Source organism: Hippopotamus amphibius, chromosome 5 (assembly GCF_030028045.1).
Source record: "Hippopotamus amphibius kiboko isolate mHipAmp2 chromosome 5, mHipAmp2.hap2, whole genome shotgun sequence".
In the NCBI taxonomy this organism is placed as follows: Eukaryota; Metazoa; Chordata; class Mammalia; order Artiodactyla; family Hippopotamidae; genus Hippopotamus; species Hippopotamus amphibius.
Window position 1 is genome coordinate 137,034,620 of NC_080190.1, and position 16,358 is coordinate 137,050,977.

Genomic DNA, 16,358 nt, shown 5'->3' on the forward strand with positions numbered 1-16,358 from the left:
ATTAATCTCTGACACTTAAATTGCTTTCCCAAAGCCATATGGCACCTGGCACAGCTGAAACCATAAGTTGACTTTAAGTATGGTACTTTTTCCATGACATAAAAAGGAAGGAATAATATTGTACCAAGTTGGATGATACATGCCTAAGAAGTGATTATTTTAACCAGTAAAGTTTGGGTCTTAAAATTACCTTATTTATTGTTGAAAACAAGAAGTGTAGTGGATATCAGAATACAGTCTTAAATGTAGGGTCTATATAGCTCCAATGAGAATGAACAAATATGATATTTTCTGAACTATTTGCAGTAGCAAGATCCTTAGTAGAAATATACATTTATTACATATTTGGTAGAACTAGAAGTCTAGAACTACAAGGGTTTAAAAAAACAGAAGAGGCATCATAGCATAGTAGTTAAAAAGTGTGGACTTTGGAGTTACACTGCCTAGATTCTTATCCCTGTTTTGCCACTTATCAGCTGGGTGACTTAGGATAGGTTACTTACCCTCTCTGTGATCAGTTTCCTTATCTGAAAATGGTGATAAGAGTAAATAATAGTGCTTCCTCATGGGGTTGTTTTGAGCTTTAAACTGGTGAATATTTTGTAAAGTGCTTACAGCAGTCCCTGGCATGTAGTAGATGTTATAGAAGTTTTGGTTAAGTTAAGTATGACCCAAGATTGGCAGTTTTATAGAGTATACATGTGCTGCCTCTAAAATGTACATGATTATAGGAAAAAAATAGTCTTTTTTAAGAACAAACTTGTCTTCCTATTATCTTTTAGATATGATGAATTTAAAATTAATATATCCAAAATAGTGTGGTTTTACAATTCTAATAGCCAGATCATGGTATTTAATGAGAATTTTAAACTGATTGTGTTTTTCATACCTGTTTGGAAAGCCCTTTAAGCCACATATAGATTTCAGCACCTCCTTTCACTTCTTAAATCATTCTATCAGCAAATACAGCATTTGCAGTAAACATGTGGCTTTTTTGATTAGTAGTGACTTGAAATATTACTTAGCAGTCAGGTAATGGTGCCCAATCTGCTTGATAATATTATCATTTATTAGATGGATTTATTTTCAAACTGTGATAACATTATTTATACAACACTAATACTCTGTTATCAGTAGAGTTTTAAAATTTGACCATAAGCAACTTTTTTGGAAACCTTTGGTATCCATGATTTCAGAGAGTTTTAAAATTTGGTCTTCATTAAAAAAAATTATTTATGTTTGTAGAATTTATTTTTTAGAGTAAATTTTAGGCTCACATTTAAATTGAGGGGAAGGTTCAGAGATTTCTCACATATCCCCTCACCCTGCACATGCATAGTCACCCTCATTATCAAAATCCCCCACCAAGGTGGTATATTGTTATAATTGATGAATTTATATAGATCCATTATTATCACCCAAAGTCTGTAGTTCTCATTAGGGCTCATTCGTGGTATTATATATTCCTTCAGTGGACAAATGTATGATAACATATACCCTCCATTATAGTGACATGCAAAGTACTTTCACTGCCTTAAAAATTCTCTGTGCTCAGTCTGTTGCTCCTCTCTTCCTTCCTAACTCCTGTACTAATCTTTTTATTGTCTCCATAGTTTTGCCTTTTCCAGAATGTCATATAGTTGGAATCATACAGTATGCAGCTTTTTCAGATGGGCTTCTTTCACTTAGTAATATTCATTTAAATTTCCTCCATGTGTTTTTATGGCTCATTTCTATTAAGTGATGAATGCTCCATTTTCTAAATGTACCACAGTTTTTCTAGCAGTTCAACTACTGAAGGACATCTTGGTTGCTTTCAAGTTTTGGCAATTATGAATAAAACTTCTGTAAACATCTGTGTGCATGCTTTTATGTGGTTGGTCCACATTTAAGTTAGTTATTTAAATTGGCAGAGTTCTGCAATAAGTTTATGTAGCCATTTTCTTCTCATAACTGCTTAAAATATTAAAAGAATAGCAGTGAAGTCCAAGTGAATAGGAAGTAAATTAAGGTGTGTTTTATTTAAAAAATTATAGTGGGTAATTCATTGTTGTAAAACGTTAATTCTGAAATATACAGTAAAATGTTAAACACCCCCTCCCCCTTACCCCTCATCAATTACGTTTTACTGTCCTTAGAGGTAACGTCTGTCAAGGGTTTGTGTCTTACCCTTCTATAACTCTTTCTGTGTATGAGATAGACAGATACATGCTCAAACTCACATACTGTTGTAAAAACATATTTAGATTATACTACATGTATTTTCACTTCACAAGATATCAAAAATATGATTTCTGTCATACGTTTAACTGTTTGTTTTTAAGTGATTGAATTATAATCCTTATGACAGGTATTCCAAAGTTAATTTAACCATTTCTTTTTTGATGGACAGATAAATTGCTTAGCATTTTCTTCTCCCCTTTCGCCTCTCTCCCTCCCTCCCTTTTTTTCGCTATTTCAAATAATACTGCTGATACTAAGCATTTTTATAAATTGTTGGTATGCATGTCTCATATGTCTTAGTATTTCTGTAACACAGGTTCTTAGAAATGGGATTATTTTGTAGAAAAACTTACATGTTTAAATTTTGATAAATACAAAATATCCTGTCTTGTAATTCCACTCTATAGACTATACTTATTTATATTCCCAGTATGTGAAACATTCTAATAAGGAGCTTCAATAATATCAGATTTTTTAAAATACAAATTAACTCTTTAAAATGTTTGCCATCATGACAGTTGAAATGGATATCTGATTGTTGCCTTAATTTTTTTTAATTAATTAATTAATTTATTATTTTTGGGGGGGGTACACCAAGTTCAGTCATCTGTTTGTATACACATATCCCCGTATTCCCTCACTCCCTTGACTCCCCCCCCCACCCTCCCTCGAGTCCCCCCCACCCTCCCCATCCCAGTCCTCTAAGGCATCTTCCATCCTCGAGTTGGACTCCCTTTGTTATACAACAACTTCCCACTGGCTATCTATTTTACAGTTGGTAGTATATATATGTCTGTGCTACTCTCTTGCTTCGTCTCAGCTTCCCCTTCACCCCCCGCCCACTCCCAAACCTCGAATTCTCCAGTCCATTCTCTGCATCTGCGACCTTGTTCTTGTCACTGAGTTCATCAGTACCATTTTTAGATTCCGTATATGTGAGTTAGCATACAATATTTGTATTACTTCATTGTTAGAAAAGTTGAGCATCTCTTAATAAATTTATTGGCCAAATTTATTATTCTATAAATTATCTGTTCATATACTTTTCCATTTTTTTATTGTTATTTATCCATATGATACTTTGATAGCTTCATTTGAACCTGTAATGGAAACCTCAACTTGACAGGTCTGAAACAAAATTTCTTTTCCTGTCAATTTTCCTCCCCCTACAGCTCCATTTTTCCAGTTGCTCAGATGTGGAACCTTAGAGTCATCCTTGCTTTGCTTTTCTCTCTTACTGTACTTCTAGTCCATCAGTAAATTGTGTTGGCTGTATCTTTGACGTGGATACAGGATTCATCGTTTCTTACTACCTCCATTGCTATTATAATCTCTCACAACTTGTCTTCCTATTTTAATACTTGATCACTGTAGACAGTTCTCTGCACAGTAGCCAGAGAAATTCTCTCAGAACATGTCCATTAATTTCATGACAGTATTTAGAATCCATTATCGTGTCCTGGCTCCCTCAAAGTAAAACCCAGCCTCTTTTCATGGCCTACGTAAGCCCTGTAGGGTTTAGTCCCTATTGATAGCTCTGACCTCGTCTCCCACTTCTCTCACTCTTACTCTGTTCTAGCCATCCTTGCTTTCATACTGTTTCTTGAAAATCCTGAGTACACTCCCATCTTGGGTCTTTGCCTAGAATTGTTGTTGCATCTGCCTAGAATGCTCTGCTTCCAGCTCCATGGAACTCTCTCAAACTGTTTTTTTTTTCTTTCAAACAAACATTTTTTGAATTTCTAATCTGTATAATGTGGTAGACTGTGGGATTATAAATATGAGAATAAAAGGTTTATGCTGCATGTCATTTAAAATATTGTAAATATACTATAAATACAGATATGTAAACCAAATTGAGAGTAGAGAGAAAATATGAGTAGATACAGCAGCTGTCACTCTCATAGTGGTGATATGGTAGCACTTACTTTGGAGACTGCCCTGTGATCATCAAACTTATTGATAAAAGTTTTGAAAGCAAGATCTGATTTATTTTATGGTATTTAAAATAGCACATATAAATTATATGTTTGTGTGAACATAAAATGTGTGATATAAATATATGTGGATCTGTCCAGATATAATATATTGTTAGAAATATTTAATTTTTTTGAAATTTACATTAAAAATTGTTGAAGTTCTCTAAGTTCTTTATTTTATTTATTTTTTAATTTAAGAAAATTTTTTGGCTGCATTGTGTCTTTGTTGCTGCGTGTGGGCTTTCTCTACATGTAGCGAGCAGGGGTTACTCTTCATTGTGCTGTGAGGACTTCTCAGTGCAGTGGCTTCTCTTGTTGTGGAGCACGAGCTCTGGGTGCGTGGGCTTCAGTAGTTGTGGTGCATGGACTCAGTAGTTGTGGCTCACAGGCTCTAGGGTACAGGCTCAGTACTTGTGGTGCATGGGCTTAGTTGCTCTGTGGCATGTGGGGTCTTCCAGGACCAGGGATTGAACCTGTACCCCTGCATTGGCAGGCGGATTCTTAGCCACTGCGCCACCAGGGAAGTCCCTCTAAGTTCTTTATTTTAGATGAACAAAATTTTTCATAATATATATCTGCCTTTTATGTGATCAGTGCTTCTTTTTGTTGCCATCAAAAACAGTTTTTAAAATTGAGAGATACTATGAGTAAGCTTTTGTCATCAGGGACTGAAGCAAGTGCTTTGTAGTTGAATTTTCTTTTTCATCAAGTAAGGTTTTTATTGCTGTATTAACTTCCTACTGAGAAATTAACAGATTGTTAGGTTACAATTTAATAAATTTTCACAATGTCAACAAATCCATGTATTCAAAAAATAGAACATTACCATTGGTCCACAAACTTAGCTCACAATCATCAATCCCTGAGGAGAGTCATCAACGCTCTCTTGAGTTTTAACAGATTAGGTTTGCTTGGTTTTGAATAATTGTAAAAATCAGCAATTCTTTAAGATAAAATGGTCTAATATGACATTTTATAATCTCATATAGAAGTTTTAATATTAAACAAGGACAGAAATAATATTGGAAATATTTTCTATATATTTATGTGAAACTAACTGTAGGGTACATTTCTGTTAAATAACTCTAGTTATTCTTATTCTTAGAATCCAGACCATTGTCCATTCCTGTGAAAGCTGTGCTGAATATATCTGAAGGCTTTAGAAGCCCTGAAGAAAGAATGAAAGAGTTTATTGGAGTAGTATGGAATGCAGTAAAGAGTCTAACACTGCAGGTAAAATAAAAGTTAGAAATACCATATTTTAATTTTTATGATTCTTTTTAATTTTCAGTACCTTTAATATCAGTAAAAATTTTCTCACTGGTGACACTCGTATATCATCTTATTTTCATAATTTGAATGAAAACTATTGGTGCACTTTGCATATTATTAACAAAACGATATGAAACACATATGCTCTTCCTGATAAAGATATAAAATTATACAAATTTTGAAATGTTATTTGAATTTTAAAAATTAATTCAGTTTACTTTTTGTTTCTTTTAAGCATTATTTGAAATATTTTAAATGGTCAACATTCCAATAACATTCTTATCTCAGTATTGAAATAAAAACTTAGTTGGAATTAAAATAAAAGGGTTATCTAATTATTTTTCCTACCTAATTACAAAGTAAATATGAAAATGATAATTGTAACTATTTATTTATTTTATTGTTATTAAATTTTCTTCTCACTTATTTTTACTTTTAAGTACACATAGTTTAATCTTACTGAATTACACTTCTTCCAGATCATGTTTTAACTGATGAAAATACAAAGTTAAATGCTTTTCTCATTTCATAGGAATTAGGTAAGGGTAACTCAACAGTTTCTAAGTTTTTGTATAGATTTTTTTCCTCTTTGAAATAAGATATGAAAGATTGATAACAGAGGCATCTTTATAGAATTTTATGTGTACCAGACAGTAGTATCTAAGTACTGGGGCCTTCCAGTTTTGGTTAAGATGCAGAAAATTGCAAAAGAATGTTCCTCCCACCCTATGAACAAGAAAGAGCAAGGTAGATGATCTATAAAATTATAGCAGGATGCTTTACCCATCTAAACTGCTGTTTTTAGCTGCTATGTTTGTGGTAATTTTTTACGCAGTATAGAAAAGTGATACAAACTCCTATGCATAGCTATGAGATAGTCTGATTAGTACGATGGAAACCTATTAAATCACTTTTTAGAATATATCTAAAAACATCTCCAGTTCCCTAGTATCTTTATGTGAATATGATTGCATTTGACCCTTGAACATCATAGGTTTGAACAGTGCAGGTCCACTTATGCATGGATTTTTTTCAGCACTTCAGTACTACATGATCTGTGGTTGGTTAACCCATGGATTCAGAACAGTGAATACAAGCACAGACTGTAAAGTTATATCTGAATTTTCTGCTGTGAGGGGTCAGTGTCCCTAATCCTTGTGTTGTTTAAGGGTCAACTATATTTGAAATACTATTTAATATAAGAGCCAGTAACCTGGGTTTTCGCAATCTTTTACAGCCTCTGTTTTCTGCGCATGCTTCTTATATAAAATTCAGAGAAGTGGGGGAGGGAGAAAGTGTTTTGTCATTCTTTTGTTGTTGTTTTAACTCTTAGTTTGCAGGAAATATGACTTTTTCACAGACGTCAGCTATGTCCTACCAAGCTCTGCCAGCTTGGGGCCTTTTGCTGCTAATATTATCCTAATATCTCCTTGTGTTGACTTACTTGTGTTCCTCCTCTAGACGTTCCTTTGATGCATTGGTGGCACAAGATAGGAACGTGAGGCAGTATGAATGCAGGAAACATTTAGTGCCTTTACATTGTTTGAGAGTGATTGTAGAAGCAGAAAATAGACAGTACTCTTAAGATGTTGCTGAACATTTATATTCAGTGTTACTTTCTTTAATCTATAATAAAAGACTGTCTCCATATGATCTCTTTCATTGTACATTACTCAGTTGTATAAAGTTTTACCTGTGCCACATGATAGAGCTGATTAGACCATGTGGTTTTGCTCCTGACAACTATTTATATTTATTCACTTAATTATATGTAGCTTTTCTTATGATAAAATCTTTAATCTCAAGGGATATACATTACTGATGGGTATGAGGATGGTACATGGGCAATTGTATCTCAGTTTTATTCTTTTTCTCAATTTGGTCAACCTCAATCTGTATTCTTAGCTTATTCTAATCTGTGGGCACAAAAAATAAATTTAAGAAGTTTTGTTTCTTACTTCTTGTGTTCCTGCATAATGCCTACTGACCTTTATGTGCTTCTCTATTTTCACTGGTTTAACACTTTCTATTTCTACTATTTAAATCACCAATAAATGTTTTTCCCTGATGAGTAATACCCATCATCTTTTTATATGTTATTTTGTAATCGTCTAGAAAGAGTAAACTGTAGCGTATTTAGTAGTCAATAAATGTAAATACTAAAGTGATTAGCAAGTTAAGAAAGTAAATAACTACTTTGAGGACTTATTTCTACTGTGATTATATAAATAACAGTAAACTCATCTGATTATAGTTTAATCTGAGGTTCTAAATTATAGTTTGACACAAGTAATATTTCGTGGAAGAAAGGAATAATCCAAATATTATTAGATTTCTTTCCAGCCCTTTACCTCACATATCATGTTTTCCTTTAAGCACTGTACTTTAATTCCTTGGTATTCAAGTGTTAGTTGTATTTTGGTTTCATTTAACTGGGACCAAGAACTGTGGTAGGAAGGGTGTGTCTTTGTGTCTTTTCTGAGACTTATTTAGTGTGTAATAGATTTTCATGGACATCTCTCTCTTTTTTAAATGTATTCAGCAGATATTTATTTATTTACTTATGGCTGTGTTGGGTCTTCATTGATGCATGTGGGCTCTCTTTAGTTGCGGTGAGTGGGGGCTATTCTTCATTGTGGCGTGCAGGCTTCTTATTGTGGTGGCTTCTCTTGTTGCAGAGTGCAGGCTTCAGTAGTTGTGGCTCATGGGCTCAGTTGTTGTGGCGTATAGGCTTAGTTGCTCAGCAGCATGTGGGATCTTCCTGGACCAGGGATCGAACCTGTGTCCCCTGCATCGGCAGGCAGATTCTTAACCACTGCACCACCAGGGAAGTAAGTCCCATGGACATTTCTCTGAAATTTTGATGTGTGTCCTATTTCAAAAAAATTATTTTCTTTTGACTCTTATCTACAGCTTTCTCTTCCTGGCAACACAACTCCTTTCTTCTTTTGCTTAGTTTTCCCTTTCTATTCTAGTGAAAGTGCTTTGATACCAAAGCAAGCTTATGTACTATTCATTTCATATGTGTGAAATACGTATATGCAAATATATATGTGTATATATATATGTATAGTTCCACTATAGTGGAACTGTAGCAGATCTCTTGGATCTTATGTGTCTTTGAAACATTATTTACTTTGTACTTTCCTTAGAAATGGCTCTGGAGTTGGAGAGGTGGAATATAAGTTGAGGATTGGCTCCAAGGCCCTATTGGTCCTTAATATGTCCTCCTTCACTTTCTGAAATTTCTTATATCATTTCTGATAAACATTGTATTTCCCAGAAATTCCTGTTGAAATATAAGTATTTACTTAACAATCATAAGTATGTTAACCTTTTATTACTGTAGTATAAACTTGTTTATTTTTTAAAACAATTTGTTGCTTAGTAATACATTATAGAATGCCCTCTTTCCCTCTATTTATTATTCTTTCATTCATTCTCACATCCAGCACTTGATTTTTGTTATAGATCATGCTAGACGCTTAGGAGACAAAAGAAATATAATAGTTCTGTTGGTCTAGCAGGAAAAAGGCAAAGAACCATTCTATGAAGCATCTTGTGGGGAGTGTCTCTTAGATCCCTTAGGAAACTCTTACGATCCAAAAGAAAAATGGAGATGTCAAGGTAAATGTCATTTACTGAAAGGGTACCTAGGGCATGCTCAGCCAGGATCATGATGAATTTGGATACTATCTCAGATTAGTATTTATTGGTTTGTAGAACTAGATGACATTATAGCATTCTCTAGAATATAATAGCTATAAAGAATATATAGCTGTTTGAAGTTTTCTTTGGTCCTAAATATTATTTCATGATGATATAATAATTGTATCAAAAATAACCTCATTCTCTTTACCCATTTCATTAAAAAAACGGACTAATTTAGTATAATTACCCTTTTTTGATATTATTTTGAGAAGTCGTAACAGGACTAAGAAATCTAGCATTAGGTTACCTGATTATTTGATGGCTCTAGGAAAATCCTCCAATTTAAGATTCCAAGTGATAATAAGAAATTTTTATGATATTTGTAAGTCAATAACTAAACACATGAATATTTCACAACATAAGATATTCTGGAGAACATCCTTCTCTGCCAAGGATGAAGTAACAGGGACCAGATTTATCTTGCTGCCTGAAACAACCAAAAAATGGACAAAGTATATTAAATAGTGGTTTCAAAACACTAGACAATAGGAAAAGTTAGACAGCAAACCCTGAGAGACTTAAGGTAAAATCACCAGGACCTAGTGACTTATGGATTTGGAGAATAAGAGAAAAAGAGGGAGCCCAGTTGGCATTCAGGTTCTGATTTGGGTAGATAGTGATGCCATTACATGATAGGAAAAGCAGCTTTTCAGGGTTAGTGGCAAATTGGGAGTTTGAATTTACACATGTATTTGAAATGCCTGTGAGATATCCAGGTATCTCTTAGATTGAATATTCATATCTGGAGTTTAAGGAAGAGATGCACAGTAGAAATACAATTTTGGAAATCATCTTCAGATGTTTAAAACTAGGAGAGTTCAAAAAAAGTATGTTAGGTTGAAGGAGTAATGGGCCAAGTGGATGCCATTTCTAAAGTAGTCAGTAGAAGAGAAAGTATCCTTGAAGGAAACTCTCAGTGAGTGATCAGAAATGTAGGAGGACAGGTCAGAAAGTTCAAGGAAGCCAAGGATGTGTAGAATTTCAAGAAGCCATTGTTCAGCAGTATCAGATTCTTGATGTTAACTATGGGCTTCTCTTTGCTTATCTGCAATATGAAATGGTTAGATTAAGTAATGCTTAAGGTATTTCCAGTTCTAACGTTCTTATATGATTCTTTTGGTTCTTTTGCTTGTTGTGTAGTGTCTTCATTAGCTTTATCACGAACAATGAACTTAATCTTATATTTCATTATGGACTAGTTACAAGTAAAGATACTGATGTTCCTCTTTTTTTCTTCTTTCCTTTATTTTTATTTTTTATTTTGGCTAAATACACGTATAACATTTACCGTCTTATCCATTTTTAAGTGTACACTTTAGTCCGATGTTCCTCAGTTGACTAAGCTTATTGTGTGTAAGTTAACATTTAATTAGGGGTGTACTAAATGATTTATATTTGTATAGATTATTTTGGAAATGATCAAGGCACCTTGCTTGCCTCACTTCTACTCCCAGGCCTATATTATACATAATAGTATGTATTTAGACATTTCCAAATGTTACTATACTCTGAAGAAGTTCAAAAATAAAATTAGACTCTGATTCAATGATCAAAATCTAGGCCCTAAAACTGAGTTTTTTTTAAAAAGCTGTGTCCATTTTCCAAGATGTTTTATGAGCCAAAATATAGAAAAGAAAATCCTGAAGTTGTCATCAGATTAAACAAAACATCATAACTTAAAGCCATCAAAGGATTATTCTTTTAATGGAAATTTGAGCAAGTAAATGTGTTTGGAATCAGAGTTTCTGGAAAGTTGATTTTGGAGCCAAAGTTGATATTTGCTAAGCCTGTATACTTTTTTACTTATTTTAGAAAGATGTACGTTGCGTTAAGACATCAACAATGTTTGTGATAACCTGTTTGTTTTTTTCAGTGGGAAAAAGAACATCCCATACTTCATTGTAATTGGATTGTTTTATAGTGCTAAATGTAGCCTTGAACAGTTTTTTAATGTGAACTTGGTTTGAGGGGCCTTTTCACCATAAATTAGCATAAACTCATTGTTTTTTGCAATTTTTCTGTTCTCATCAGCAAAGTTCTTGTCTATTACATTTTTTATTCCAAAACCATGTAATTGGCAATGGCATGCGGTTGACAAAATAGAAGTACTCTGGCCTAGAATTCACTCATAAAGGAGAACATTACCCTGGTTTTTGCCAAACTCAGTCTTCTTGTCTTTCACATTGAAGACTGTGTTGCTGTCCTAGGGCATTTCCTGGGTGTTTTTTGTAGTTTCTGAAGTCTTCTGACTGTGGACAGTATAGTGTAATGAACACTTTACTTTCTGTATGAAGCATCCTGATCTCCTTCACTTGCTAATAATCTTTTATTCCTTTTAGGAAATGACTTTCCACATTCTGTAAGATTTTGGTGAGAGTGTCAAAGTGTCTCAAGTACCATAAGCCAGTTAAGGTAGAACAATTGAATTTTTTCTCCCAGGAGGTTATATATAGCATATGACCAATGATGCAATAATCATATTGCATGCATATGATACACTTAATGTTCTCAAGTCCAGTGAACTTCTGGCTTATTTCCAGGATTAAATAAGAGTAGACATTTTAGGCTAGACATATCAGTTGTCAATCACATTAATTATGAAAGTAATTATTTACATTTAATGCTTAAAATTTTGCACACAGGGCTATATTTTTATTTATAGGCATTGAGAAAGTGACAGCAATTGCATGGTAGTTTGTTAGAAAGAGGAAGTCTGGAATACAAATCTAGGAATTTTTTTCATGTCTTCCCTTGGCAAGTATTTATGGGAAACTGTGGAGATTTGTAACACTCACTGTGGAAAAGAGACAACCAAAGTGCACTTCTGAGGTTTTCAACTAATGCCCTAAATTGTGTATATTTAGATTTCTACTAAATGGGAAGATATTCCTAACATTTTCATAATGTATTGAGAATTTATAGAATAGGAAAACAACTTGGGCAGTAGTTCATTCATGTTTCGTAGTGCAAACATAATACTACTTATTTTGGTGACCTCTATATGCATAGATAGCTAAATCATAAGCAACAGCATTTTAAAATAAAAGGATTGTGAAGATCTTTTATAAATCCATGAGATTATTTTGTGGATCTGGCATATAATAGATATTTAGTGTATGTTCATTGACTTTGTTTATTTAGCAAACATTTAGGTGGCAGTTAATATGTTACATCCTTACATCAAAGCTGATTTCCCCCCATTTATAGATGAGGAAACTGAAGTCGTGGAAAGATTAAAAAACTTGTCAAAGTTTCCACAGCTGGAGTTGAACTCATCTGGCTAACAAGTCAGTTTTATTAATTACTCTACTAGGTGTCTCTGCGAAAAGATATGATGAACAACATGCATTAAACAATTATTTTAATATCTGGTGCTAATAGAAATAATTGTGTGCACTTATTTAACGTTTATTTAATACCTAGTACGTGCTAGGAGCTGTACTATGTACTGAGACTGTATTGTGAACAAAATAGGCACATTGTCTGACATTGTAAACGTTATGCTCTAGTGAAAATTATGTAAGGCTATTAGTATTTTAAAATCCTCTTGCTTCAGGTTTCTTAAATGCTAGGTCTGTGTCTTTTGTCTCTGTATTCCTGACTTCCAGCTCAGTTAATGGTGGTTGTTAAAGAATGGGTGAGTAAAAGAAAGAAAAAGTGAGTGAAAATACAACCCACAGTGTTTCTTCATTTCTATTGAAACATTTTCCTGAGAAGTAAAATACATTTATATAGAGAACGTTTCATTCTGTAGAAATTTTCTAAATATGATTATCACTAAAGTTGCAAGTTTTGAAGAAAGGAAAACATGTTATTTGGGAAATAGGAGCATTGTTTAAGAGGGCAGAAGATATGGTGTAACATTTTAAAGCACATATAAATTTATTCTATATGTGATGGACAGTGGGCTAATTAAAATGCTTATTAGGTTAATGTATAAATGAAACCTGTCTTAGTCTCTTCTTTTGAACTGAGTTATGGTCACAGTTATAGAGCACACAAATTAGAAAAGTCAGAGTTTACCAAACCTTACTTATGGAGGATGAGGGGTACACAATGGCATATATCTTTTCAAACAGCACTTGAAACTTCAGAAAAAACAGAACTTGAAACTTAAGAAAAAATGCATGACAGTCATTTCATTTATTAAAATAATACCAAATAATTTCTACTTTATTGGTTTATCCTCAGCATATGATACTTAGATATGTAGCCCTTGACCTAATAGGAATCAAAATAGAGGTGCTTCTACTTCAAGAATTTGTAATAATCCCTTCACTTTAACACACGAATGTGTTCAATATTGGCAAAAGAATATGTTGCTACCAAAACTGAAATAAGATCCTTGAAACAGAAAGGAGGTTGCCATGGAAAAATGAAGTAACACTCAGTGCAGCTGTGATTCATTAATGAATAGGATATTTTTTTAAAAGATCATTTGTGTTTGGTGTGGCTCAGAGGGTCCCAAGCAGATGGTTTCCATGAACATGATCTGACCCCCAGTTTGAGGACTTCTTACTGGCAGATTACTTCATTTTCTTTCCCTTGGATTGTCAGATCCTTACATTAATGCAGAATTTACTGCTGCAGACTTATATTCACTTACATAAATCACTCAACATTTTACATTAAAACCACAATTTTAGACATACAGTTTAACAGTTATTTTAAAAGTGTAAAAAGATTTATGTGATAGTTTTAGTATATATAATAGATGTAACATTATAATAAGTTTGAGCAATTTGGATTATGTATATGTTTTAGTTTGTATCATTAAAAGAATCCCTACTATATATCATTTTTTAGAAAGTTTATTATTTACTGTTGATATGTATGTCAGGCTAATGCACTGTTGATTCCGTATGCACTGCTCAGGTGCTTTAATTCGATTAAATAATTTATTTCTGAATTAGTAGATATTTGGAATATATTGTGATTTTGGAGATTTTTGGCATAATTTAAATTTGTTTCTCAGGACATCTATGTGTTAATTTGTGTGTGGTGGCATATTAAAGTAATTACCTCACAGTGTTGGAAGCATTTTTCAGCATAGCATCAATATCTAACATAGAGACTTCCCTGGTGGTCCAGTGGCTAAGACTCCACGTGCACAATGCCAGGGGCTGGCGTTCAATCCCTGGTCAGGGAACTAGATCCCACGTGCCGCAACTAAGAGTTTGCATGCCGCAACGCAAAAGATCCTGCATGCTGCAACAAAGATCCCACATGCAACAGTGAGGATCCCGTGTGCCACAACTAAGACCCGGCACAGCCAAACAAAGAAACAAACAAATAAATAAATATTAAAAAATAAAATCTAACATAAAGTGTTAGACTCTGACCATTGTTTGACCTTATAACCATAATTAATATAGAAGAATATGCTGTCAGTGTGCCACTTTAACTTGTACACTTTAACATCACTAATGAATTATGTTATTTAAAACATAAATGTAATACATATGAGACAATATACACTTCTGTGTCAGAAGTTAAAAATGTTGTGATCTTAAATCGATGATGAAGTACTTAACATATACATGCTTAAATTAAGCTACAAGATAAAATTCTAGAACTAAAAAAAATCTCATACTCCATCAACCAATGTACTTATTTTTGCAAAATTTTGCTTTATTTTTCTTCACTGAGTTCATCAGTTTGTCCATGCACAGAAATATTGAAGGAAAGATGAGTAAGTGTACTTATTTATAAGACTGGCAAATTATTTATTATATCAAGGAATTCCAGACCTGTTTGTATATCATGCTCTCACTAAGGAATACATTAACCTCAAGAGAAGGTATATTATTGTATTCTTAACTATGTTTTATAAAATATGGTCTCTTTGTTATTTTAAGTTGTTAGACTACCCAAACATTTATCAAGCAAATTTAAGTTTTTATTAGATAATAAGTTCAGATAATACATTTGTATGCCAAATATTTTATAGAAAATTAACAGCTTATATTTCGTATTTTCTTAAAAATAATTTAAGTATGCTAGGCTGTTTGGGTAGTTTACTAACCAGGTACAGAATATTACCTTGTAAGAGACCAGCTAAGACTAATAGGCTTTAACTTACATTGCTTTTGAATTAAGAACTCATGATGTATTCAGTTTTTTATTTAGTCTTGCTTAGTCTTACTGTAACTCTGTTAGGGCCTGGCAACCTGAGCAACTACCCTGGGGATAGGGGAGCATAAAAATGTCACATGAAATCACAATTTAGGTAATAAGTTGAAGCATTTAAGGAATAACACTGATTTTTTAAGTCTCCTGAATTTTCTTTGTTACTATATGCTATAAACATGTTCCCTTTTAATGTTTGTCTAGAGGTATAATCTGAACATTTTAAATATTCTGTTCTTAAATTTCAGTCTGTAAAGTCAAAAAAGGAAGGGACAGATTCACATAGAAATAGCTGTTTGTGGTTTTTTATATTTTAAAGTAAGAGCAATAAAATGCTAATCAGTTTTAAGACCTTAGCTGGTGTTAACAAAATGTAATGAACTGCAAAAAAAGGAGGATTTTCTCACCTTTTTTTGCCAGCACATTTTCTAACTCAATCATGTTTCTTGGAAAGAACTGTGGAAAGGCATATATGTTTTCATTTCATGTCACTGTGCTCTTTTGATCAAATTTACAGCAAGAAACAATACCTTTTCAAGTGTTTGTTGTATTCTTTAGTGAAAGTAACTCATAAAGACATAAGTATGGAACACTTTCTCTTTTTGGCCTGCCTGTGTATTCTGGTAAAGATATTAGATGTTTGAGGACACATTTACTCTCAAATTTAGTCTGATCTAAATAATTTGATTCCGCTTTTCTTTTCTAGCTTGAAGTACAGTCTTGTTGTGTGTTCATCCCAAATGATAGCTTGCCTTCCCCAAGTACAATTGTATCTGGTGACATTCCTGGAACAGTAAGAAGTTGGTACCATGGACAAACCAGCATGCCAGGAACGCTTGTCCTCTGCTTGCCTCAAATAAAGATTGTTAGTGCTGGCCACAAGTATATGGAACCTCTGCAGGAGATTCCATTTGTCATCCCACGACCCATCCTTGAAGAAGGTACATTTTTTAAAAAAAGTCTTCCTATGGTTATTATCCTATGGTTATTATATTTTCTATTGATATCTTTAGTTTTACTGTTTCTCTTTTTAATATGCCAATG

At 33.3% G+C, this 16,358-nt stretch overlaps 1 protein-coding gene across 8 annotated transcripts in view; it reads left to right on the forward strand.

The window, feature by feature from the left end:
- VPS13B (vacuolar protein sorting 13 homolog B) overlaps positions 1-16,358 on the forward strand; it is a 773,631-nt gene that overhangs the window by 352,525 nt on the left and 404,748 nt on the right. For all 8 annotated transcript variants that reach the window (XM_057735654.1, XM_057735658.1, XM_057735653.1 and 5 more), the window contains 2 exons: positions 5,308-5,435; positions 16,021-16,255. In XM_057735654.1, the coding sequence (XP_057591637.1) occupies positions 5,308-5,435; positions 16,021-16,255 (363 nt within the window). The remainder of the gene's footprint in view (positions 1-5,307; positions 5,436-16,020; positions 16,256-16,358) is intronic.